A 26,948-nucleotide genomic window follows, 5' to 3' on the forward strand; every position below is an offset into this window, starting at 1 on the left:
AATATATTTTTATGCGTGAGCCATCACAGCAGCAGATGGTCCACTGCATCGTCCACTGGCGCTTTATTTGGCCGTCTGGAACGCTCTTGCTTCCGATATTAGGAAATAATGCACGTTCATAATACTGGATGTACAAAAAATATATATATATGTGCTTCCACGGGGTGGGGGGGGGGGAAACGCATGTTGTAAATTTTTTTTTGAGAAACCAGGCAAATAAACCAAAAAACGCAACACAGTTCGTAAATAACATTGCTTTAAAATTATAATAATAACACATCAACCATCACGCAAACTCCGGTCATCCTCGCAGCAGCAGCTTTTGGTTCACGTCGAACAAAGGCGCTTTCAGATGCGCCTTTTTGGCCGTCTGAAATGCTCTTCCTTCCGATATTAAGAAATAATGCACGTTCATTATATACGCAAATAAAAATGCTTCCAAGGAAAAACGCATATTATAAAATGTTGGAGAAACCATGCAAATGCTTGATTTGAATTTCTCGTTTTTGCATTCTCTCGAACAAGAGGTTGGAGCGCCTTTGGGAAACTGAATGTAATCTTGAAAATACAAATACCTACGCATCTAAAAGTTTCACGATTTCATAAGTGTATTCTAAATGCTATGACACAACCAATGGAACAAAAGGGGAAAAAACGTGCGTAAAGAAGCGTGGAGTAATGTTTTGAATTATATTAAAACTTAACTATTGTTTATTTTACCAGGTAAGATCCACTGGGCTATATACAGTTATTTTACTGGTAGGAACCTCCTGGTTACAACAGCCCACAGGTGATTATTGTGTCCGTCCGTCCGTCCGTCGTGGATCCAAAAATGGGAGGGGTGGGGCTGGGTGGGGAGGGGAGGGATGGGAGGGGTGGGGCTGGGTGGGGAGGGGCTGGTCACCCCGTGGTGCCCTTATTAAACTCAACGTTTAACCTACTCACGCCGGCTGGTGCCCGCCCTCATAGTCGGGCATATTTGCGGAATACACCACGCCGCCGTTGACCCTGGCCATTGACCGAGCAACCCAACGTTCCTACCAGCTCCCTCCGCAGGAATGTGTTTCAGAAGCAACCTGGCCACACGCCATCGCTCAACGAAGTGGCTTATCACGTGAAAAGTTATAGCAGCCAAATTCCCTAAACACATGTTTCTAAATGTGGAGGGAAAAACCGGAGGACCCGGAGAAGAAAATCCACGCGACCACAGGAAGAGAGACCTGCAATCTCCAAATATACAGGCGTCAGGGTCGGGATCTGGATCGAACCCACGAACTCCTGTAGACCAGGCGAGGTAGGTAACATTTCGCCACTACGGCGCACAATGGCGAGAAGAGACATACATTGGAACAAATGCATAACATGTAGCATGGAGAGGTCAAAGATATAATTAGCGATATTTAAATCATTTAAGTGGGCTTGCGTAGGGCACATAATTGCTGTAAGGGATGTTAGCCGATGGTCAAGAGTTGCGCTGTAGTGGCAGCCAAATAATTGAATCCGTACAGGAGATACATTCACCGAGGAGATGGATCGATTAAAATCAGCTCTTGCGTAGATGCAGCATGGATTATTCAATCGCGCTGAATTTCGGGATTAGGCGGCGGCTCGCGGGGGGGCCTTCATCCAGCAGTGGATTGACCATGGGTGATTATTTTTCTGCTTCAGATGAAATAGACCCTTACATTGCTCCTGCGCGGATTTCCGCGGTTGTGCAATACAGATCTCTGATGTATTTTCGGGTTGTACCGTGCGTTGTTCGGCATGATATCCGACGTTTCGCTTCTACGTGCCCGGGAGCTTCGCTGTGAACTGAATTCGGTCAGACCTTTAGAATGCAGCAAAGCACGCCAGCAATGCGAGTGCAGAATAACACACACACACATGCGTATACCCCAGTGGATTGGAAGGTCCCGTAGGTGCAATCATTGCCCAATGATCACACCTCCCAATCCTCTTGCTCCTCCTGCTCCTTACATCACCCCCTCCTCCCCCGGTCCCATCTTGTGCTCTTCACACACTGACAAATTTACGAACCGCCTTTGCGTCCTGGCGGTCAGATTGCATAGGCTGTGCGATGCGGGGGGAAGAAAAATAGGGGAATGCCTATATCCTAAATTCATCGGGCATCTACGTTTTAAGTGCACGCTTAAAGGGCAGTGGTTTTTAAATATATATTAATTCCATCTGTTGACTGCGGCGTAAATCCGTGGTCGTTTCGTGCCAGCTTGCTTTAGGAGCGCGGATTCATAAATCCCCGCTGCGGTTGTGCGTGCGTGCGTTCTTTGTGCGTGCGCGTTTGTGCGCGTGTGTACACCGGCGTTCGGGGCACTGCGTGGCACATCGCCACCATGGATGCAGAAAATATTCAGCTCCTGGAAGAAAGCAAGAAGAAAGCGTTTTATTCCGCGGGCTTCATAAGGTAGGGTTTATTTTATTGTTTTTGTAAAAAACACTTCTGTTAATATTCTTAGGTTTTTTTCGGTAAAGTCACGTAGGTAAAAAATATAAATTAATAAAAGTTAAATAAAAATAAAATAAAAATCACGACGTTTCGGAGGCAACACAAGCTTCCGTCTTCAGGTGGAACCGTCACAGCACGTTCCACCTGAAGACGGAAGCTTGTGTTGCCTCCGAAACGTCGTGGTTTTTATTTGGAACCGTCACAGCACGTTCCACCTAAAGACGGAAGCTTGTGTTGCCTCCGAAACGTCGTGGTTTTTATTTGGAACCGTCACAGCACGTTCCACCTAAAGACGGAAGCTTGTGTTGCCTCCGAAACGTCGTGATTTTTACTTTACTTTTATGAATTTTAATTTTTTACCTACGTGACTTTACCGAAAAAACCTAAGAATATGAATCCTTGCAGTCACGAAAGCTTCAAATCTAGAACTTGTGTTAATCTACTGCTGGATGGAGGCCATCAGCACGTCGTGTGGGATGTTTGACCACACTTCGCCTACCACGTCGGTCAGTGTGCGGGTTTGTGAAGTGCTTGGGGAAGTGGGTACGCAAAGCTGGCTTCAGGTGGAACGCGCCGCTCGTGGTAGCCACGGTTGGGAATCGAACTCAGGCAGTGGGGTTCGTCGTGCAGTGTCCGAACCGCTGCGCAAGACGTATGTGGTTCACTTTGAATTGTGTTTGGTGCCGAGGAGCGATTCTGATAGCGTGTAACGTGTGAGTGATGTCAAATGTTGAGATTTTATTGTTATAAAAATGTATAAATAATTTCGTCAGATTTATATGATTTAAAAGAGATGATGTTAATTAGAACATTCGGTAGTAAACGTTTTATTGAAATAAAAATAATGTTACGGACATAATGGGGATATTGAGAGGTGGTCACGTGGTTCGCGCCCTGCGCTATGAGCCCGGCGACCCGAGTTCGCTTGCCGGTCACGGCTAACATCAGTGGCGCGTGATGTCCTGGGGACTCCCACCCCTCCAACTAACCAGCACTCACCTGCGTGGTGAAGTATGGTCATAGAGCCCCATGACCGACACGGCATGCGGAGGCTTTCATTCAGCAGAGTATATGCACTCAGTTTGTTTTGATGTGTGTTTCGTAAATATACACAACGACTGGAATTTATATTGTATACACTATTTAGATAGTGTACAGTCGACTGAAATATCATCTCGTCACAATTCACAATCATACGTCAGATGAATCGTACGGTCTTACATTTCAACACGTTTCGATTACCCTTGCCATATAAACGCGCGTGTGTTTGATTATCTTTAAAGTAATTTCTGGCAATGGCAAACACCACCTCCACCACCACCAAACACGCGAAATTATCGGAAATATTAGAAGCCTTACACCCGCATTCGTTCGTGTCGAGGCTGGTAGGACGGATGTCGCACGCAATTCGATATTGAAGGATATTATTTCGTGTTTAAACAAATGCGATTAAAAATCCGCTATTCTATACGACATATAGTACAAGAAGAAGTGTCTTGAATAACAGTAATATTCATGCAGATAGGCATACGCATTGCTTGCAGATAAAACCCTGTTTAAATATTCAAGAGTTCATGAACAAATGATAAAATTCAATTAACGTTCAACCCTTCAGATGTCCCGATGGTTGGCATCATAGTGTGTGTATATATGTATAAACCCACCACATAAAGAAGGCATTACATTGTCCGCTATTTAAAAATATAATAAAACATGCTGAAGCTCTACATGCACGTGGACAACCCTTTTGTTGCTTAACAGCTGATAAGGAAGGCCCCGCGTATTTGGGTGTTATATGACATTGTAGGGAATAATTTTGACCATATTTCACTATGCTGCAAAACATACTTATACAAGTGTCATTTCTATAAGCATGTCACAAGCAGTTAAATGTAACACAATGATATTGACAATCGCAATTGTCGAATAGCAAGACATCCACATCGCTTGCTAGTCGCTTAAGTTACACCCAGCGCAAATGCGGTTGTTGGATGTGATGATAACGGTAGGTGCTCTTAAGGTGCGGGGTGTATATGTATCTATATACATTACTTCAGACTTCAGAGTATATCACGGACATTGCATTTCATCTGGAATCTCGTCATTAGCATGCAAACCATCATTAACGATGTTCAACTGTAATTTATTTTAGTTGCATTATAACACGAATAACGCAAACTGCGTTTAATTTTTCGTGACAACAGCAATGGGGCTCGCTGATGTTGATGTAGACCAACAACGATGTTGTTCCATTGCAGTGGGTGAACCACGTCATTGCGTCAGGAGTAGCGGACTGCGTCGCTCTGATGATGCCTCCGTCGTATTTGTGAATCGGGCATCGAGTCGCTCATGCTATGTTCCATACCGTGGCAACCCATACGGTTTACCCGTATTCTTGTACACGCAAATTGAGTTTTCAGGCCCTTTCGGCGTACAGCCGTTTCAATACGGGCAATTTTTTGTCTATTTGTTTGTGTTCCTCTATTGCGATGGGACTTTGTAGGATGAACATTGAGATTTCTAAGGGGCACGCGGTGACCAATAAGGTCTGAATTGGTCTGTACTAAGGCAGGCGCTGATAAGGGGTTGACAGGTATGATGCCCCGTGTTCTGTTATGGGTGACCACATTCGTACACCAAGAGATTTGCATGTATTTAGTTTCCATTTGATTACGTGTGTAATGTCGTCTGTAACAAAAACACTCAAACTCATTCGTCAATAACAATGTCTTAAAAGGGAACATTATAGGCGACTGTTCTTTTTTCACAGCAGAGAGATTGCTACGAAGAAGGGCCATGACGCTTTAGAGCAGAGAGAGAGAGAGGGAGAAATCCGTGCTATGAAGAAGGGCAGAGAGAGGGAGAAATCCGTGCTATGAAGAAGGGCCGTTTTCCGAAGCGTCGCCCATTAAACATTTGTTTTACATTTCAGGGCAGTGTTGGAGACAAATCCCTCGAGTTAGATTTTTTTGTGCTTGTGCACAACTACCAACGCAGCGTCACAATGTTATATACCTTTTTTTGGTTACTATAACAAATACCCGTTTGTACATTCATATCGTAGCGTGCGGTTGGAAAATGTGGTAAGAGTCGAAACGTCCAAAAGCGCTGGTGGCGTGGGCGGCAATGATGTTTTTTTTTCGCCCGCACGCACAACCATCGCTGCTTCGTATTGTCTAATTCAATTACACGCTGGTGCACGGAGTGGGCATTTCCGATGTCACGCACCGCTTAACCGCATCCTCTCATCAGTGCCTGCAGCGATGGGCGTCTCTTCGGACTACATTGACACTCCACTGCCGCTACTGCCCGATCGGATATCAAGCTCACATTCCCACCCACCACGTAACAAAACGTATCCACAAATAGATGTTGTGCTTACCGTTTGCCTCTCCGCAAAAAATATAAGATGTGTTTTTTTTTTGTGTTTTGTTCGCGTTCACCAACCATCGCACTGACCAGCGTGGTGAAGTATGGTCAAATAACCCCCCCCCCTCCCCCGTGGAAGGCACTCGGTTAACATTTAATTGACAAAAGGAGGCCGTACATGTAATTTTGTATCATAAATAACAACGCAGAGTGCTTCGCTTATCGATGATGCAAGGGCGTTAAAGTCTACAGTCTATACTACGCTGGCATTGTCTACTACAGTATGTAATCGTCTTCTTCGTATGACTGATGTTGATGAAGAGCAACAGCTATATCTTGACTTAAAGCTTTCGTGGCTGCAGGAATTCATATTCTTTGGGTCTTTCGGTAAAGTCACGTAGATAGGTTCAAAGAAAATAACAAAAAATTACAAAAAAACCACGACGTTTCGATCGCAAAACAAGCGTTCGTCATCAGGAAGAAAAATAAGGGGAATAGCAACAGATGCAATCGGGCATTTGAGGCGTTATATGTTCCATGTTCTATTCTGGGTGACCACAGTCGCACCCTGGGCATGTTCTAATCGCATTATTTAATAAACGCGCGCTTCGAGAACACAGCCACCTTCTCCTCTGCTCTTCCTGTGATCCGGAACCGTCTGCCCAGCAATCTGTGCTGCTTCTGTCCCTTCTGGGCGCGAGATCTCCCACTTCTCCTCTGCCTTCGGCTGTCTTCCTCTTAAATGCGAAACAGTTCGCGCAACGACGACTGTTGCCTGCACGCTGCATGGAACGCCCTGAGATTCGATTGCATTAGACGCCCTCGTCGTCATTGCCAGCCATGGTCTTATTTACTGCTGGATGAAGGGCCTCCTCAAGCCGCCGATCCTGCGATGTAGTAATAACACTGGTCAACAAAAAAAAACATTTTTTCTGGCCTGGACTTTTGCAGCTGTTTTAGACTAATTTCAGGGTGCCCGATTCCAAATCTGATCTCAGATTTGCTCTATCACATCATTTTTATGCTATCGGCATACCCCATTTTCATTGATTTTACCCGAAATTAACTCTGTTACTTATGATTGCAAGTTGTTGCGAGTCAGTGACTGCTTTAGTGTTAAAATATGGTGCTGTATTTTTAGGATAGTGTGTTTATAATATCATTTTATGTAGATATCCACATTTATTTAATATTTTTCTTCTGCACTTTTTTATTGAAAATTCAATATTTGATATCTCAAAAACCTGATGCGATAGACAAAAACTGACGCCAGATTTGGAATCAGCACCCCAAAATTACATTAAAATCGTTGGAATACCTTATGCCAGAAAAAGTGTGTTGACCAGTGTAATCCACCGAACACGTGTACACGAGCCGATTTCATGATTCCATCTCCCCGGACGGACGAGCTTCCGCTCCTTGGCTGTCTTTCTGTCATCATTCTTGAACCATCGGCCATCCTCGCTTCTAGCCGTGACCGTGTCCTACCCAAGCCCCCCCCCCCCAACTCGCTTAATTTGTCTTAACGGGTTGAACAATGCGATTAATCGTTCGCAACCTTCTCTAACGCGACACGTGTTTCTCTTTAGGTCTGTCGGTGTACGATTGCGCGCGCCGTACACAATCCACATGGCGATTGTCCACCAGGGCTATTGTCATTCTTCATCAGGGTTCCGCACCTCCGAGAATCACATTTGGCTACGTACGGTGCGAAAGAAGTCCAGCGTGCATACGCACAGCGAGCGGGAATCAACAGCGCGGCAGTTGAATCCGCGATGGCATAGCGCTGTGATATTTCTAGATTTGAAGCTTTCGTGACTGCAAGGATTCATACTCTTTGTTTTTTTCGGTAAAGTCAACTAATGGCATTATCCGAAACGTCGTGATTTAATTTAGTTGTTTGCATTTATTTTATTTTATTTTTCACCTGCTATGATATTTGTTTTACATTTGTCTCAACACATTTCTTTGAACATGTTGGGCTCAATCGAGACAGCGCAAAAAACACATTAAAAAAGAAATAGTACAGTAGTAGTAATAATAGTAACGATGAGTATGAACCAAAGGCGTGAGCGAGGCCTCTTTATCTTGCAGTCGATTGATGAAGGGCTGCACATTACGTTACATTGTATTTATCCAGCCAAGGCTTAACGTTCTCAACGTTATTTACAATATAATCAATAGCTTGGATGTTATACAGCGTTTAAATACAACCGCGTTTCAAGACGCCGTATAGAAACAGTGTGACGTAATATATAGAGTAATATATAGAGTAATATATAGAGTAAGTAAGTATATATTCTAGAGAAGAGGCAGTCAGTCATAGACTGAAGATAAGAAAAAGGTCTTGAGCCTGGACTTGGCTGGGAACTTGGAGTCGAAATTCCTCTGCAGCATGGTCTCGAATAAGGATGTCTGGCCGATTCGTTTTTTTATTGGCCTTTTTGCACGTATGTATGTACGTATGTTTAACTTCTTTCGCACCGTACGTAGCCAACTGTGGTAATCGGAGGTGCTGGGGAAGGACAACAAACTAAATGCAAAACGCGGTTCGAAAGACATTCGTTTTTTATTTAAAATATACACTGTATACGATATCGCTATATTCAATGTGTAATGCGGGCGTAAATGGGCGGGGCGGATATGACGATCCGAGAGGGAGGAGTCAGGGTGACGTGGGGGAGAAGTTATAGCGGGGAGACAGGAAGCTATCTGGGGCAGTCGGGGGAGTGAAGGGTGGTGAACACGTTGGGTGGTCGCCGTGCCTCAGCCTGGTGGCTGAGGGGCTCATGACGGCGCCAGCCAGCGGGGTGGAAGAGAGAGTGGAGGATTGAGGTAGGAAGTGGCGAGATAGCCACAGAGGCCACGAAGGGCTGAGGTAGGAAATGGCGAGATAGCCACAGAGGCCACGAAGGGCTGAGGTAGGAAATGGCGAGATAGCCATAGAGGCCACGAAGGGCTGACATTGGGAGGTGGCGAGATCGCCACGCACGGAGGAACAGGGAGCAGAGATGGAGCTGCTGGGGGAGCAGCCAGAGGGCTGTACCAAGAGCCTGCAGCGGAGCTGCAGGAGCGTGGAAGGCTACGGGAGCGAAGGCAGATGTGGGGCTGCCAGGGAGAGAGTCTCAGGAGGAGTGCCGTGTGGGAAGGAGAACGCGAACCCCAAATAAAGGACACGGAGTCAGCAAGAAGTGTCTGAGTCCCTTTTATTACAAATGTAATAAATAATACACTATATGCTATAGACAGCACTTACTGGTGAGTAAGTTTCTTAAACATTGCGTTAGTTGTGGTAGAAACAATTAGACATTGTTTAATTGCCAATGAATTAATGTTTTTTTAATGCTCACGCTATTTATACACAGCACACGGGTTCGTTATTTATAAAGTCGTAAATTAATTATCTTGTTTTACGATAAATAGACCTCCGTTCTGATATCCGGAATAAAAAAAAAATCAGCATACGGGCTTTCCGGACCAATATTATCCAGCAGCATTTGTCTAAGCAAGCAAATCCTAGACATCTTCTTGGTTCTTTCGGTAAAGTCACGTAGAAGGGAAGTAATAAAATAATAATATAACATAATAAAATACAATTCTCACGACGTTTCGGCCACAACGCAAGCAGCCGCCCTCAGGTGAAGAACAGGTCTACACTGCCAAGCTTGGTGGTGTTCATTCAGACGCTGTCTTTCCGACAGACCTGTTCTTTACCTGAGGACGGCTGCTTGCATTGTGGCCGAAACGTCGTGAGAATTGTATTTTATTATGTTATATTATTAGTATTTTATTATTTCTCTTCTACGTGACTTTACCGAAAGAACCAAGAATATGAATCCCTGCAGTCACGAAAGCTTTAAATCGAAATCCTAGACAGTCCGAATCTTGATTTGAAGCTTTCGTGACTGCAGGAATCCATGCTCTTTGGTTCTTTTGGTAAAGTCACGTAGGTAGACAAAATAATAGATCACGACGTTTCGGTCGCAACACAAGCGTCCGAAACGTCGTTATCTATTATTATTTCTACCTACAGGGCTTTACCCGAAAGAACCATAGACGGTCTTGTAGAACAAATACTGCGCGTGCCATTGGCGAGGGCTATTGCACTGCGCTAATTGCGCTGTGAAATAGACCCCACGAGCGAGAGTTCGATTCCTGGCCACAGCTAACATCAGTGGCGAGTAGCATCGGAAGCGGTTTTGGGTGACCCCTCCCCCATCCTCCTCCTTCACCAACTCGTACTGGCCAGAGTGGTTGAAGTATGTTCAACCAAACCCCATGGGGAAGGTTTCATCCAGCAGTGGATTAACGAATGCCTGTATAACATCTGTTATACTCGCTGTACACCGATCCATCTTCTGCAGCCTCTTATTCAACTCTTTCATCTAAATATGCAGGGTACCTTAGACAGCTCCCGGGCGTTTAAGTGTTTATAGCTTTGCATATTTAACATTAACTTGCTAGACCCCGGGTGAACACAGTAACATATAAATAATATGTATATGAAACACATCATTTACAGCCCTTTGTCAAGCCACTGCTGGATGAAGGTCTCCCTACGATGTTTCGGTCATGGACATTATTTGACCCAAACTCGCCACGCTGGTCGGTGCTTGGTGGTGAAGTGGGGGCGGAGGCCAGGACTGGTTCAAATATGAGTTTAGCCGTGGGCGGTAATCCAACTGAGGTCTCGCTGGGTTCGTAGCGTAGGGCGCTGACCACTGCACCACAGCAGCACCCGGCAATGCAGTCTATGTCTATAAGTGAATGTTTTTTTTTTGCGAACCATGAATTGGATATGGGTTCATGCTCATTATTTATGTTTGCGCAGCGATTTTTTACAACAACAATGACAACACCATCACCACCGTATTGGCTGCTACACCACTCGTTCAATATATCTGGAATAGATGAGCGGCAATTTGGAGGGCGTGTTGCTTGCCCGGTGGGAGAGGGTGAGATGATGTCACGGGTATAGGATCCTATAAATCCACAGCCCTTGTGAAGCCACTGCTGAATAAAGGATTTTTCCTGCGCCTTGTCGATCATGCGAGGTGTTTGACTATACTTCACCACCTGGTCACTGCGGGTGACGTGAAGGACTGACGTTAGCAGTGTGCCCGATATCTAGTTAGAGTTTCCAGATTCGTAGCACAGTGCGCTAACCACTGCATCACTGCTCCCCCATAGATATAGATCCGTATAGAATATATATAGGCTGCACGCAGATGATATCTTCAAATTGCAAGTTACCTATTTGCAGCACCATTAAATGCAACCACTCGCTTTAAGTTGCCACTGTCGATATAATTTATGAGCGGGTCTGTACATGTGCCACTTCAACGCACAACTCTGCAAATCTAAAGTTAAATTGTGCACGGAGATAGCATCACCTTTTGTGGAATCATGGCATCGTGAGGGTGAAATATAAGATTCAATTGCTAACGGTGTGGTGTGTGGATTGCTGGAATGGCCAAAACCATGATGTTTAATGCAGCACAATAAGATTAAACAACCTTAATCAGCTCCATCTCCTCTCTTTAAATGCATTGTCCATACAAATGTAAAGGTGATAATTTTACCTTTGTAGTTATTGTTGTTTGCCTACGGACATGGCAATGTGTTTAACATTTACATTATATGCACACGTATGGATAAAAAATACCGTATGAAACATAAGCTAATGATAATTAAGGTCATTCCAGTAACTGGTCACATATAAATACAATATATAATGTCTATTTGAAAATAAATTATAAATCCAGCACATTTTTGGATGTTTTAATTTGAAGATAAAATGTGGTGCTTCCTGAACAGCACAAATGTGATTGATGACACATCGTTGATTGTGTTTTTTAAACATATTTTGTAGAAATAAAATCACACAAAGCCGATACGAAGTTTCAGATTTCAGTAATGGCAATAATGTACTGGACACGTATTGATTGATGACGCAGGGTAAGCAATTCATATTTACAAAACATAGGGCGTATTTAGCTGTCTGCTGGTTTTCACTTGTCTGAAGATTAATGTGAAATGGCAATGATTTACTTGCACACGCATTGATTGCTGAACTCGGAATTGTGGACATGGAGTATAGACCAGGAAAGTTGTCTGAAAAGCCCAGCACTATCGTGCACTGGCCATGGCACTTCATTACCTGTAAACATTTCAATAATTGATGTCACTTCGTTAGATAGACAAATGTTTAATTTTAGCCGGAACAACCTGATGAGCTATGAAGCTCTTTTTCACACGTTTCCCAGCCAAAATCTGGAGTCGGCAAATGTGGAACCTTACAGGAAAGCAAGTCAATAATTTAAACATTCCAACAATATTTTCAAATGATGCAAAGAAAGGATAAATTACACTTGTTAATTTGGTCATTAGCAAGAAGCGGAGCATAACACGCATTGAAATTCAGCCGTGGTTTAAAGGGCGTAAGAGAAAAATGACGGTGTTGACGACGATCGCTGCATTGCGCAAGCTTCACATTTGCATGGCACGGGTAACGTTTAACTGGTGGCCGATTGAGCTGGGCTGATGCTCGATGTGAAATGGCAATAATTCACTGTGCACGCGTGTCCGTCCGTTGGCGAACCGGCAAGCGCAGAGAAGCGAGGGAAGTTGTTTGAAAAGCCCAGCGTGATCCGCGCACTGAAGCAGTGGCACTTAGTGGTCAACACGATTTGCAGTCATTGATGCCACCTTTGTTGAGGTCACAATCAAGCGGGAGGTCATTAAGACGAATTCATCATTTGCAGGGCTACGATCCGCAGCCGGTTTGGCACATAGGCTTTCATGACAAATATTATCCATAATGCCTCGGTGGCGAGATGTTAACTACCTCGCTTGCCTGGTATGCAGAAGGTCGTGGGTTCGATCCCGACCCTGGCGCCTATATATTTGGAATTTGCATGTTCTCCTCGTGGTCGTGTGGATTTTTCTCCGGGTCCTCCGGGTTTTTCCCTCCACATTTAGAAACATGCGTTTTGAGAATTTGGCTGCAAATACATTTCCCCATGATAAGCGGCTTGGTTGAGCTATCATTTGTGACAGCGAGGTCGCTTCTGAAAAAAGAGCCACATTGCTCAATGGGCCTTACCTGATTACATTTTTTTTTTGTTTTGATAATAAATGTTTATTAATTTATTTTCGAGTGAAGACGACCGCGCATCGGGTGTCTCCTGCAGCCCAGCACCAATAAGCGGGCTCAACGGCGCGTTCAGGAGCAAACCGTCGGGGCGAGCTGCATCGGACCCGGGCTTGGAGGGACTGCACCTGGAGACGCTGCGCACAGGTGGCGGTGATGAGGACGAGTTTGGGGGCCGCCACTACTGCCACGCGCGCAACACGGATCGCTCGGAGGGAGAGCGCAGGCACGCTCGTAGGAAACTCTGCATCGCCGCCGTGATCTGCCTCCTGTTCATGGCCGGGGAGATTTTCGGTGAGAGCGTTAGAGTGGAGCCGAGGCCTCTCTCACTCGTCACGTCCCGCTGCTGAAACGACTCGTGCGGAAATATTCATCGCACGTTCTGGCATTTTTGTTAACGCAGCCTGTGAAGTCTGCCACATCGTCTGGAATGTGCCGTAATTCATCCTTATTCGGTGAACCCAGAAATGTTGTTTGTGAAGAATGCTCCTGCCACTCAGAATATATTTAGCATCAGAATATTTAGTTCGACTGGAGGAATCCGATGAGCTATGAAGCTCTTTTCCACAGACGTCCAGTAGACATCTGTGAAAAAGAGCTCACACCGCCACAAAGTCTACCCCTGTTATCTTCCCCGAGCCATCACCATCTTGCATGGTCTAGCAAAGCACCAATTGCTTCATTTCCGTGGTGAATGTCTTCTTGGGTGTGTTTTTCCTACCTTTGGTTGCCACTCCGCATAATTACTCTTGCCCACTGGCCATCAGCCCTACTCGTGACGTGTTCTTCTCTCGTCCACTATATATATAGTTTAAACAAGAGCCCGAGTACAGAGCGCGAGCGACGGATGGGAAGACGAGAAACCCGACGCCAGGAGCCCACGCGACAGGGGAGAGGGAGGGGTGATTGGCAGTGCCCGATTAATTATCCTAGCAGCAAAAGTAGCTACGGGCCCCGCACTTTCAAGGGCCCCGCGCTAAATGCTTTCAAGCTATAAATTCCGGTTCAGTGAGTCTGCACTTGCTCTATTACTATAGTACTATACTGCCTTCAACTTTTATGAACGACCGGGTGTTTAAGGTGAGCGATTTGTCGCATTATCTGGCTGCATAGCAAATGAAATATGCAATTACTTTACTATGCAAGAAAAAAATTGTGTTTTTATATTTACGTGTTTTTTTTTTATTTAGGGCCCCTTTATAACATATGCTACAGGCCCCGCATTAGCTTAATCCGGCACTGGTGATTGGGCTCACTGCCCCCCCTCCCCCCACCTACTCACGCAGTGGCAACAATCGGGAATGTGGCATTTCTAGGGGAGAGGAAGCCTAGCCCACTCTTCTTAACATTCTACATTATTCTGATCCACGTGCTCCTATTTCTGTCTCACTGGAATTATACGCGTGCGTCCCCTCGTGCGTTGCTACACACTTGTCAGCGTTCAGGCCACTCGATCACATTCTGAAAAGTTCCGTATTGAATAAGCATGAGGCTATGACACATTGCGAGTATGCATTGATTTATAAATGAGGCGAGGGGAGGTGCAAAGACTGGAGTTGGATAAGACTCGCTTTAGATCACAAGCCATGCTGTCCTTCAGAATTTACACACACACTTATTCTGCTCCATAAATGCTGCTTTGGTCTGACTCGGGTGTTAAATTTAATGCGATCCATAACACGACCTTGCGTGGGATACATCGTATCGTTTTGATTTGCACATTGAGGGATTTAGCTGCTGAAATGCATTTCACTTCAAGCAAAATGTGGACATTAAACTGCAACTCTTACTGTACATCATATTACGGTAGTTATATGAATTGAAATGGAAACACAAGAAGAATGGACGAACGCTGTGTTTCTCAAATGCCAGTCCTCGAGACTCCTTGCGGTGCAGCTTTCCAACATAAAAAAAACGATCAGGTGTGTGAAACATGTAGTGTCTGGATTTGCATGTAAATGTAAACGATTTGATAATCAAAACTATCTGCAATATGGTAAGCTATCAGGACTGGAGTTTGAGAAACGACGCACCCAATAGTGCAAAATAGTGGATGCCTTTGAAAGCGTAGGTTTGCACAGCATAGTAATGCGCCCTGCGGTAACATCCAGAGGAAATGGGTGATAGGAAAAGTGCTAAATAATCCCCCTTATGAAATGTAATCGAACATCTTGTTGCAAATTGTGAAAACGTACCATGATGTGTAACTATCGAAATGCCCACGGCTATTTTTCTGAATTAATTCAAAACTGGTTGTGTACAGGAAGGCTAGCCACGATATATATATTTTTTGACGATACAATGTAAAATGTAACACTATGACGTTATTGCATTATTGGGTTCCCACAAAGTTATAATTGTATTTTACATTTTGATGTAATGTTTTTATACGTTACTCTATTGCCAGTACTGTATGAATAAAGATTCAATAAAAGTACGTCATCTGCAGTTCGCTCAACAAATCCCTGAAAAAAGGACACCATCTAACATGCTTATGAAACACACATGCTGTCGGCTACGTAAGAAGTTAATTGATTATTTGAATTATTTAACAGATTTAACAAATCACTTGGTTCAAATTATTTGGTGATCCTGCGTTGGTGGCAGTGGCGCACAAGCACAAGTCACAACATTGTATTTTATTTTTGATTTATTTAAATTATATTTGATTTCTACATAAGTGACTTTACCGAAATAACCAATCAGTATAGTAATTTCTGCAGTCACGAAAGCTTAAATTCGAGATTAAGTCACAACGTGTTGACTTTTTACTCCCCACATAGGTCTGTTTCATCGACACACTTGCTAATCTTCTTGGTTCTTTCGGTAAAGTCACGTAGAAGGGAAATAATATAATAATGAAAATAAAACATAGTAAAATTAAATTTTCACGACGTTTCGGCCACAATGCAAGCAGCCATCCTCAGGTGAAGAACAGGGCTGTTGGAAAGACAGCGTCCGAAATTCGGATGCTGTCCAACCAAGAAGATTAATCCCTGCAGTCACGAAAGCTTTAAATCGACACTTGCTAATATTTTCATTTTCTGTGCATATTTCACGTCAGTTTGATTTCCCCACCCCAAAAAGAGATACAGCATTCTCTTTCCAACATACTACGGCACGCACCCTGTATTTTACAATATTTGTTCACGTAGAGAGCCACTATGGCTGCGCTCGCTTGGTTATCATAAATATTTGTAATCCGTAATGGCAAAAAAAATCAAGAAAATAATTTACACCATTGGAACCTCCTTTGCCAGTAGCAAAATATGAAAAAATTTTTACCCTTCTATCTGGCAACAAACCTGACACCTTTTTTTTAGTGCGCGTTTTGGCGTCATCTAGTCCAAAACCATGTGAGACTAGGCTCTAAGGAAAGCTGTCTCGGGTGTGGACCAATCAACTTTAAGGACAGTGCATACATTATCAGAGTTATGTTTTTTGTTTGCATTATGACTGCAGGTATTGTGGTCAATGCAAACATGACTCCTTGTAAAAAAGGTGTCAGTTTTGTTGCCAGATAGAAGGGCAAAAAAAATCAAGAAAATAATTGTTGGCATTTCCCACCCTGCGTGTCACTGATGAGCCAACGTTGGGCTCAAGGACGGGCGTGTGATGTGCTTCAGGAGGCTTCCTGGCGCACAGCTTGGCCATCATGACGGACGCGGCACACCTCTTTGCCGACTTTGCCAGCTTCTCCATCAGCCTCTTCTCCCTGTGGGTGTCGTCACGCCCCCCCACCAAGACCATGAACTTCGGATGGTACAGGGCTGGTACTGAAGGCTTTTTTTCCCTGTGTTTATCAAATACACGTATCGTTTGACACGTAGGCTTTCGCGACCAATATTATTATTCGTAATAAAGGTACTTTTTTTGGGTGACATCGCGTCTGTATAAATGTGTTGTTATCTCACCGCCACCCGACAAGCCAACCAGTAAGGTTTGTCACTTAAATAAAATGTGGCAATTAGTTACTACATCAGCCCACCGGTGTGTTGGAGAGTAAATCAACAACATTTACCATCTGAGTACGACGTTTCGCTGGTTATTACGTCGAATTCTAGCAAAAACACCCGATGATGCTGGATGTAATTTACATGACAAACCTTACCAATTGGCTGTGTCGGGTGGTGGCGGGTTAACGACACATTTATATGCGATCTAACCCAAAAACACCTCTATTATGATTAATACATCTATATAAAAACACAAACATTTTCCCACAATTTAGTCCAGGCTTCGATACTGATATAATATCATGAAATGAACAAAACATCATCTCTGGAACTACAGCGTCATTTTGCGCGTTAGAGAATCGCCCTTTGCAAGTGGGTGTGACAGAACCACTTTTGAGATCTCTTCTAGTGGCCTGATCTAGCCACACTGGGGGCCCTGTACTTTTCTACCAATCCTGCTGCAGAGAAACGTTTCTACACACGGCAGGTGAACTTAAATTATGTACTGCTCTGCGTTGGGGTTCTAATTGACATACTCTTTGTTTTTTTGGTAAAGTCACGTAGGTAAAAAATGAAATTAAAATTAATAAAAATAAAAGAATGAAAATCACGACGTTTCAGAGGCAACACAAGTCTCCGTCATCAGGTGGGACCGTCACAGTCAGATTTGCTGTATCAGCATTTTTATTAATATTAATTTCATTTTTTACCTACGTGACTTTACCGAAAAAACTAAGAGTATGAATCTTTGCAGTCACGAAAGCTTCAAATCTAGAATTCTAATTGACAATCTGTCTCAAAAACACAAAATAAAAGATGAGCATAGCAGTTTCATTTTGTGTCGCATTTGTTTTCCTAAAAAAAAAGTTAACCCTTTTGTACGTCCAGAGTTCAATTCCCTGAGTGCGCCCCTGTGTGCTTTGGAATGCCAGAGATCCTTGGAGCCCTGCTGTCGGTGCTGACGATCTGGGTGGTGACGGGAGTCCTGGTCTACCTGGCCTCCCTGAGGCTCATCTACAAAGACTTTGAGATCGAGGGGACAGCCATGCTCGTCACGTCTGGCTGTGCCATCGCTGTAAACGTCATGTAAGTGAAAATGCGAGATTTGATCAGACCCCATTGGCGCCCATGATTGCCAGTTGTGGTTGACAAACGGTCCTTCTTGACTTTGATAAATAAACCGCTGTGGATTTCCCTATCCATGGCCTCTGCTGCTGCTGTTGTGTGACAGCCTACCAATGTAATAGCTGGATACGGCAGCAATGGGTGATCCCCTTCTATTTGCAAGCCAGTGGCATGACTATAGATTGTGCAGGCGGTACAACTGCACTGAAACCCATGGATCAGAGGGTGCCCATCTTCTGGGCTAAGAAGTGAGGGTGGGGTGGGAATTGAATACGAATCAGAATCTTTATTTATACAGGAAGCTCTTTTTTTACAGATGTCCAATATGTGGACAGGGACCCCCCTTTTCATTCCTTACACCACGGCAAGGAATTAAAGACCTACAAATGCGATGTTGAATTGTGATCTACGCAGACACTGCAAAAACCGTACTGGTTAAAACTGTGTTTAGTTAATATCACCAATAGTTCAACAAACGTTGAGGAAATGTTGCATTGTGGATCTGTATAATAACGTACGACATTGTGTAGTCGGCAATGTTTTGGGAATTGGACCTTCTTTATAGGAGGGCCATATTTTGAAAGTGCTATGAAGAAGGGCCATTTCCTGAAGCGTCGCCAATGATGTGTTTTCCTCTTAAGAGCAGTGTTACTGACGAATACGTGGAGCTTTTTGTCATCTGTAATTGTGCAGCACTGTCAACAGCGCTGTCAACAAATAATGTGTTTAAATAACCAAAACATGCACGATATTATTTGCAGTGGAGTGGCAGTTCAGTGATCATCGCACGGTGCAACGACTCCGATTCTCCTGAGTTCAGTTTCCGGCAAGGGTCAACTTCGGTTGCTAATGGGAATCGGAATCAGCCCTAGACCCATCCCTTGACCAACCTGCACTCACAGGCGAGGTGAAGGGCAGTGAAACAACATGTAGATCCATACAGTGACCTGTCGATTTTAAATTCAGTGCGTGAACCATTTCTCACCGCAGCAGCAATCCGTATGAATCTGTACGGACCCAAATTTCCCCCAAAAAACGTTTCACAAACACCAAAACCACACGGTAAGTGCCTGTTAACGTTCGACCCCAAATATCATCGTTGGTATAAGAATAGGTTTTACCATTTTTGGAAATGAAACAGGTGTTAAGATGTTAAAACGCCAAACTGAAATCTTTCGCAAGGAATCCTATCTGCATTAACCACACACATACTTGTGGTGAACATGCAAACTAAAAAAACATGCTCTTGCAATATATGCATCGTCTTTGAAACTGATTGGCCCACACCAGAGACAGCTTTCTTGAGAACCTAGTCTCAATCATCGTTGGCTTAATCTTGATTTGAAGCTTTCGTGACTGCAGCAATCCATCCATACTCTTTGGTTCTTTCGGTAAAGTCACGTAGGTATAAAATAAAATAAATCACGACGTTTTGGACGCAACACAAGCGTACGTCATCAGGTGAGAAAGCATGGTCTGCTGCTGAGGCAGACTGTTGCACCCAAAACCTCGTGATTTATTTTATTTTATACTCACGTGACTTTACCGAAAGAACCAAAGAGTATTGTTGGCTCAGTCAAGCAGAGGTCGCAAACGGGTTTTGATTCCTTACCCGTACCCGTACCCGGCCGCGCCAGGGTCGCAAACGGCTACCCGTACCTGTACCCGGCCGGGTACGGGTAGCCGGGTATCGGCTAGGGTACGGGTATCGGGTACCCGGTTGCGACCTCTGCAGTCAAGTCTCCACTGCATAGGAAAAACGCATTGGCCGATGACTGATTTACATTTTTTACATTTCTTCTGCCGAATGGTGGTGGTGGTGGTGTCGGTGGTGTTGCACAGAATGAGCTTCACGCTCTACCAGGCGAACCACCTGCACAGTCACGGGGGCGCGACGGCCGACGCCACGGAGCCCAAGCCGACGACGATGGCGGAAGGCCCCATGCCGGGCCCGCAGGCGAACCCCAGCGTCCGAGCCGCCTTCATCCACGTCATCGGGGACCTCCTGCAGAGCATCGGCGTGCTCATCGCCGCGTGCGTCATCTACGCAGAGGTGCGTCCACGCAGGGACGCGGTTTCTTTTCCGCGAGTGCAATGCTGACGTGGGCGCAACGACAGCGGCTGGAGGTGCACTGTTTCATTGCTTTCATGGCTTTATTTTGGTGGTTTTTGAAAAGTTTTTCGGTTTGGCCATGTTTGTTTGTTTGTTGTAGTACAGAGTTAGACTGATTGCCTTGATCTAAGTTGTCTTGTGGTTGTTGTTGTTTGACTTGCATCCCACTGGGATTTTTGTACACAGTGTTGGTGTACGGTGCTTTTCTGCAATATTTTGCTGTCTTTTTTTGGATTTTATGTTTGCACATAGTCACTTTAAGATGTTTTCTTGTTCATGTTTTTTTGTTTGTTGCGGTTGCAACCCGATTCAAGAGCCGAATGGCTCACAGGGCTATACCTAATAAATGAAACTTGAAAACTTGAAACGAGATGGGAAACTCTATTTTTGTTCGAACTGCTTGTTGCGTTCAGTTTGTTGTCCTTACCCCCCCCCGCAACCTCTGATTAGCACGGTTGGCTATGTAAGGTGTGAAAGAAGTTCAACGTACACACAGCTCTTAGTCCGTCCACTGTTGGATGAGGGCCTCCCTACGCCATGCGTGTCTTGGATGTGATTGGACCTTACCTCGCGAATGCTGATGGTGTGGTTAAATAATAACAAAATAAAATAATTAAAAATACTTACCTATGAGACGTGTTTATACGTCCTTTCCGTACGTATTTTCCCATTATACATTTGCGAACGTTGGGGCAACGTTGTATGTTTACTGGGGTATGCTTATTAGACATTAGATAGAGAAAATAAACAATAATTGCAATTTACATTTAAATCGCTAGTTTTTACCGAAAATGTATTAAAAATACATTTACATTGTTAATGTATTTAAAATTCCCGTAAAATTGCACGGAATAATTGCATGGTACGTTAACCCATCTATGCCATCTGTTCTTTGCTCTCCAGCCTGAATACAAGATTGCGGATCCCATATGCACCTTCGTATTCTCATTCTTTGTCCTCTTCACGACGGTCACCATTTTGCGAGACGTCCTCCTCGTGCTCATGGAAGGTGGGCAATCTCCACGCACACTGCCAGATCTTAACGACCTCGCCCGGTACACAGGCGGTCGTGGGAGCTCATGGTGCAGGCTCTACGCCAGAGGTCGCAACCGGGTACCCGATACCCGTACCCTACCCGATACCCGGCTACCCGTACCCGGCCGGGTACGGGTACCCGTTTGCGACCCTGGTGCGGCCAGGTACGGGTACGGGTAGACCGTGAGTCACTCGTGGGTAACTGTTTGTCATTCATTTCCCAACGTCTTGTCTCTTCTCACAATTAAAGTGCCTAGAATCAACCCACCCGCGCCTGCAACATGGCTTCATCCCAGAGGTCGCAATCAGGTACCTGATACCCGTACCCTACCCGATACCCGGCCGGGTACGGGTAGGGTACGGGTACGGCCGGGTACGGGTACGGGTACCCGTTTGCGACCCTGGTGCGGCCGGGTACGGGTACGGGTAAGGAATCAAAACCCGTTTGCGACCTCTGCTCCACGCACACTGCGAGATGTTAACGACCTCGCCCGGTACACAGGCAGTCGTGGGAGCTCATGGCGCAGGCTCCACACACGCTATACCACCAGCAAGGGCCGTTTCACCTCACAGAGGGTGCAACGGTGACTGGGAGATGTTGACTACCTTGCATGGTATACAGGAGGTCGTGGGTTCAATCCCCGACCCCGATGCCTGTGTATTTGAAGTTTGCGTGTTTTTCTCTCCCTGTGGTCGCGTGGATTTTTCTCCGGGTCCTCCAGTTTTCCCCTCCACATTCAGAAACATGCGTTTATATATGTTTACATAAACATTCCACATGATAAGCTACCTCGTTGAGCTATCATTTGTGGCCAGGTCGCATCTGAAAAAGAGCTATAAGGCTCAGTGGACCTTACCCCCTCTCTCTCTATTTAAGGCCTCGACACAGAGGCATTGGGTCTCCTTGTGTCTATGTTGTGTGTGTCTCTCTCTGTGTGTCTCTGTGTTGTCTCTCTCTGCTTGTGTATCTGTCTGTGTGTCTCCGTGTCTGCGTTTTGTCTCTCTCTCAAATTTAGTTCTACCTGATGACGTTTGCTTGTGTTGCAATGGAAACGTCGTATTCTATTACTTAATTTATTTTCTTTCTACGTGACTTTACCGAAAGAACCAAAGAGTAAAATAAACATTGCTTTAAATAGTTGTCTGCATAGCAGGTATTCTGTGACAAAGAGCTTCGCAACTCATCAGATTCTTAGAGTGTAAATACAAATTACTTTGAAACGCACCATTAACCCCACTATATTTAAGACGTGAACTTCCAGCAAAGACAGAAGATTTATTTTTGTTCAGACACTTAGCATCAGTCAAAGGTGTAAAGCCATGAAATGGGGGGGGGGGGGGGGGAATTGGACAAATTCCATCGTGAAGAAGTGTTGAGATTCAATTCAATCACAAAGTAATGTGGATTTATATACCATTGACTTGTGACCGTTTCGTAAAGCGCTGTACAGAAACAGTAGGATCATTTGTTTTGTAGACACGGCGGCAGGCAGTCATAGGCAGTCTTGAGTTTGAATTGATCAGAGGCAGGGGGTTGACAGCGCAGACGACTGGAGGAAGGGAGTTCCAGACAGTGGAGACAGCAGAGGAGAACAAGCGACCTCCCTCTGTATGAAGGTTGCCTGGGAAAGTGCAGAAAGTCTTTGTTGCTGGAGTGGTGAGTGGGGTGAGTGGGATAGAGTGAGATGAGAAGGAGGAGGTAGAGTGTGTAACGGGGATTTAGAATGAGCACATGGAAAATCTTGTTTTATTATTTAGGTTTTATGATGAATTGTTTAGGTTTTCCTAATAATAAAGGTTTTAATACTTAGGTTTTTTCGGTAAAGTCACGTAGGTAAAAAATTTAAATTAATAAAAGTAAAATAAAAATAAAATTAAAATCACGACGTTTCGGAGGCAACACAAGCTTCCGACTTTACCGAAAAAACCTAAGAATATGAATCCTTGCAGTCACGAAAGCTTCAAATCTAGAAATAAAGGTTCTTTCTGGGATAGGTCGCGTACTTATTGATGTGTCGCTAAACCCGCCACCACCTGACGCAGCCAATTAGTAAGGTTTGTCTCATCAACAAAATGTGCCAATTAGCTACTACATCAGCCCACCTGTGTGTTGGAGAGAAAATTAAACAACATTCACAATATGAGTACGACCTTTCGCTGGTGATTACAACAACCAGCATCATCAGGCGATTTATCCAGAAATATTAATAAGTCTTCCTGTTTAGGTAATAAATCTCAGAGTAAATGTAATGTCATCACTGCAAGCCTATAAGGTGTGAAGAGCAGAGGGGGGGGTAATGTAGTCATATAAATTGCAACGGATCATGTTAATCTGTTAATATTCCGTACCTATTATTGGTTGGGTTATTCACGGTTAATCAACATACAGTGGAATGATTTTAAGTGATTGTGCAGGTAGTCTTGTATGAGAATGTAGGCACCCAATAACAAACATCTGTTTTAAAGTTTGTGCGCGATGCGTTACGGAGAACATCACTTTGCGCGTATTTTTTATTATTAATTCCCATTCTGCATTCCAGTTTCATTCGAGCATAAAATAGAACAATAAATATTAATCTGAACTGCTGCAATTTAATGAAGTGCTTCATGGCCTGTCACGCTTTACTGTGCTATATAGGCTATCCAGCTGCTGCTGTGGAAGCGTAATTCACATGTGCTCATTGGGCCATGTAATACCCTATTACGGGGTCTGAATCACTAAAGGGTATAAGGGACACTTCCAATCCCCACTGTTTCAGGTCATGAATGAATTGAAACTGAATGCATCGATGTTCGACGTGCGATACCCCTCCTCCCCCCACCTTGCATTACTATCAATGATGGTGTGAAATGAAGACTGGCAATAGAATTACGATTTGCATGGTCGCCATGATAAAGCCACGAACTAAATAGTTTGCGGATTTACCGATTGTGGATATAACCCCCGCGATATTTTTCTCCTTCCTGGACACATTGAAACTTACGTGAACATAATGTTTTTATTTTAGGTTTAATAAATATAGTCGCTATTTTACTTATAAGATAATCATATTATGCATTGAAATATGTTAATTAGCAATTGCAATGTGCATATTTAATGCATATTAAATGTCACAGTTATTTAAAAAAAGGTAAAACCATATTTAAAATCTTCTTGGTTCTTTCGGTAAAGTCACGTAGAAGGGAAGTAATAAAATAATAAAAATAAAACATAATAAAATAAAATATAATATTATTTTATTATATTATTTTATTTTATTATGTTTTATTTTTATTATTTTATTACTTCCCTTCTACGTGACTTTACCAAAAGAACCAAGAAGATGAATCCCTGCAGTCACGAAAGCTTTAAATCCATATTTAAAATGTTGCCACTTTGCACATTTCCCTTAAGTAACGTTTAGTTTAATCCCTATTGACACCACTACAGTCAATTAGCCCCAAGAGTCCCACATCTGACATTTGAATCGGGCAATTTGATTGAGGTTCTGCTGTACACAACAATATGTTTTCAGGTTTAACTCTTTCCTTGAAAACTTTGCCCAATTGTAATTTAACTTTATATCCGACCAACAGATAGTGTGGCTGTATTGTTGTAGTACGAGTAATTTAGTTGAACACGTAGTACGAGTTGTTTAACACGTAGTAACACGGCTTTCGTGACCAACAGCTAGGACTTCGCCACAAATCTGGCTGTCCGCCTGATGAAGCTGGTTGTAACTACTGGCAAAACGTCGTACTCAGATTGTGAATTGTTGTGGCTTGGCTCTCCAACACACCGGTGTGCTGTACTAGTGACGAATTGGCCACGTTCTGTTTACGTGACAACCCTCACTAGTTGGCTGTGTCGCGTGGTGGCGGGTTTAACGACACGTTTATATATTTACGCGATCTAACCCAAAAAAAAAAAAACTTCTTATGGGTGATATTGGTCGCGAAAGCCTACGTGTTATGTGTGATAATCATTGTTCCATGCCCAATTGATTATTTTTGCCAACCAAAAAAAACCACCCTGTATACCGACTGATTTAAATTACCACTTTTTTTCTTGGTCACCTCATGCCGTGGTTCATCTGGCCAATGTGGGCCGACCGTTTGTTAATCTCCCTCCGGCTGTCTGACCGGCAGCTTCATTACACACATGACTGGCTTCATTCAGTTCATTGTACTTGCAGCATGAACGCAATACATCTCTGCTTTGCCCCAAATGGTGCAAAACTATGCGCTATTTACACACATATATTCACCTACTTTCCCGTTAATGAACACCACATGACTGGGAACGAGCAACACACATCCATTCTTCGTCACCGCATATGCTTTACGACGCATCAATTAATTGATTTCAATGAATTATTGTGCTCGTAATGCGCATATATCGAATTGTTCATTTGACAATTTGGTATGTACAGCTTCTGTAAATTCTACGTGAATGTTGAGCTGCGACGCAATGTTGAGCGCACTGTGCGATAAATCCGCTCTCCTGAGTTCGAATCTTGGCCACGGCTAAGTTCAGCGGCAAGTCACATCTGAACCGGTTCTGTCTGTCTTGCCCCCCCCTCCCATCGTCCCGCACACTTTCCTCACCCGCACTGACCAGGGTGGTGAAGTATGTTCAAACAACATCCCCTAATGGCATGACAACGGGAGAGACCTTCACCTAGCAGAGGCTTGACATGGAGCTGTGACTTATGTGCAAGATGTTATGCTAACGTTAGCCTAACGGAACCGTACTCATGAGACTGAAAATACAACGACAAAACAATACGAGCGATATGGTAGAAACGACACAAAAAAGGATCGATTTGTATTAAAATACATAATTGTGAGCCTCGAATAATGCCAATTCATTGCAACCCCGGGGAGCTGAATCCTGAAATAATTTCATGACTGTTGCCTCGCATGGGTAGCGGCTCATTCATAATCGTGATCCCGATAAAGAGCCACATAATCAGTACACTGGGAAGATACTTAGGACCGAGGGACACACTAGGCTCTAAATGGTCACATCATTTAATTGGGGCCCGTGGCTTTTATAGGTATGCAGAGAATGCTTATAAGCGGCACTGGGGATGAAAATATCAAGATTTATATTACATTTTCCTTCTATGAAATATAACCTGCAGTAAAATTCCGTGTGTCCACGTTGCAACTGAATTTCGACTTCGTTACTGCTGTACGCAAGTGGGAAATGTTCTTGGTGACCAACGTATGTGACGCCACACGGAAGGCATTTTTATATTCTTAGGTTTTTTCGGTAAAGTCACGTAGGTAAAAAAAATAAAAATAAAAATTAATAAAAGCAAAATAAAAAGTAAAAATCACGACGTTTCGGAGGCAACACAAGCTTCCGTCTTCAGGTGGAACCGTCACAGCCCGACAGCTGTATCAAGTAAATGAGAGATTACAAGAGATACCACTCCGTATATATAATGGTTGAGGTGGGGGGGATGGGCCAGGAACGGCTCACTTTTCATTATTATGGTAAGGTGCGGATTGAGACTATGAATAGACTACATTTATTTTACTTTTATTAATTTCAATTAATTTTTTACCTACGTGACTTTACCGAAAAAGCCTAACAATATGAATCCTTGCAGTCACGAAAGCTTCAAATCTAGAATTAACGGAAGGCATTCCTTCTCGCAGACAACGGCCGACACTTAAGATTCAGCTGCTGAATCACAGCAACAAAAAAACACACACAACGGTGATTTGTGTGGATTGGTGCAA

The 26,948-nt window shown here is 43.9% G+C and overlaps 1 protein-coding gene across 1 annotated transcript in view; it reads left to right on the forward strand.

Moving 5' to 3' along the window:
* Positions 1-2,059: 2,059 nt before the first annotated feature.
* Positions 2,060-26,948, forward strand: part of LOC133349170 (proton-coupled zinc antiporter SLC30A2-like) — a 31,911-nt gene continuing 7,022 nt past the window's right edge. The window contains exons 1-6 of the mRNA XM_061562438.1: positions 2,060-2,422; positions 13,027-13,280; positions 16,613-16,759; positions 17,875-18,028; positions 19,910-20,120; positions 21,084-21,189. Of these exons, the coding sequence (XP_061418422.1) occupies positions 2,352-2,422; positions 13,027-13,280; positions 16,613-16,759; positions 17,875-18,028; positions 19,910-20,120; positions 21,084-21,189 (943 nt within the window). The 5' untranslated portion in view covers positions 2,060-2,351. The remainder of the gene's footprint in view (positions 2,423-13,026; positions 13,281-16,612; positions 16,760-17,874; positions 18,029-19,909; positions 20,121-21,083; positions 21,190-26,948) is intronic.

This window comes from Lethenteron reissneri, chromosome 29 (assembly GCF_015708825.2).
Source record: "Lethenteron reissneri isolate LAM-NWPU_2019-01 chromosome 29, ASM1570882v1, whole genome shotgun sequence".
Classification (NCBI taxonomy): Eukaryota; Metazoa; Chordata; class Hyperoartia; order Petromyzontiformes; family Petromyzontidae; genus Lethenteron; species Lethenteron reissneri.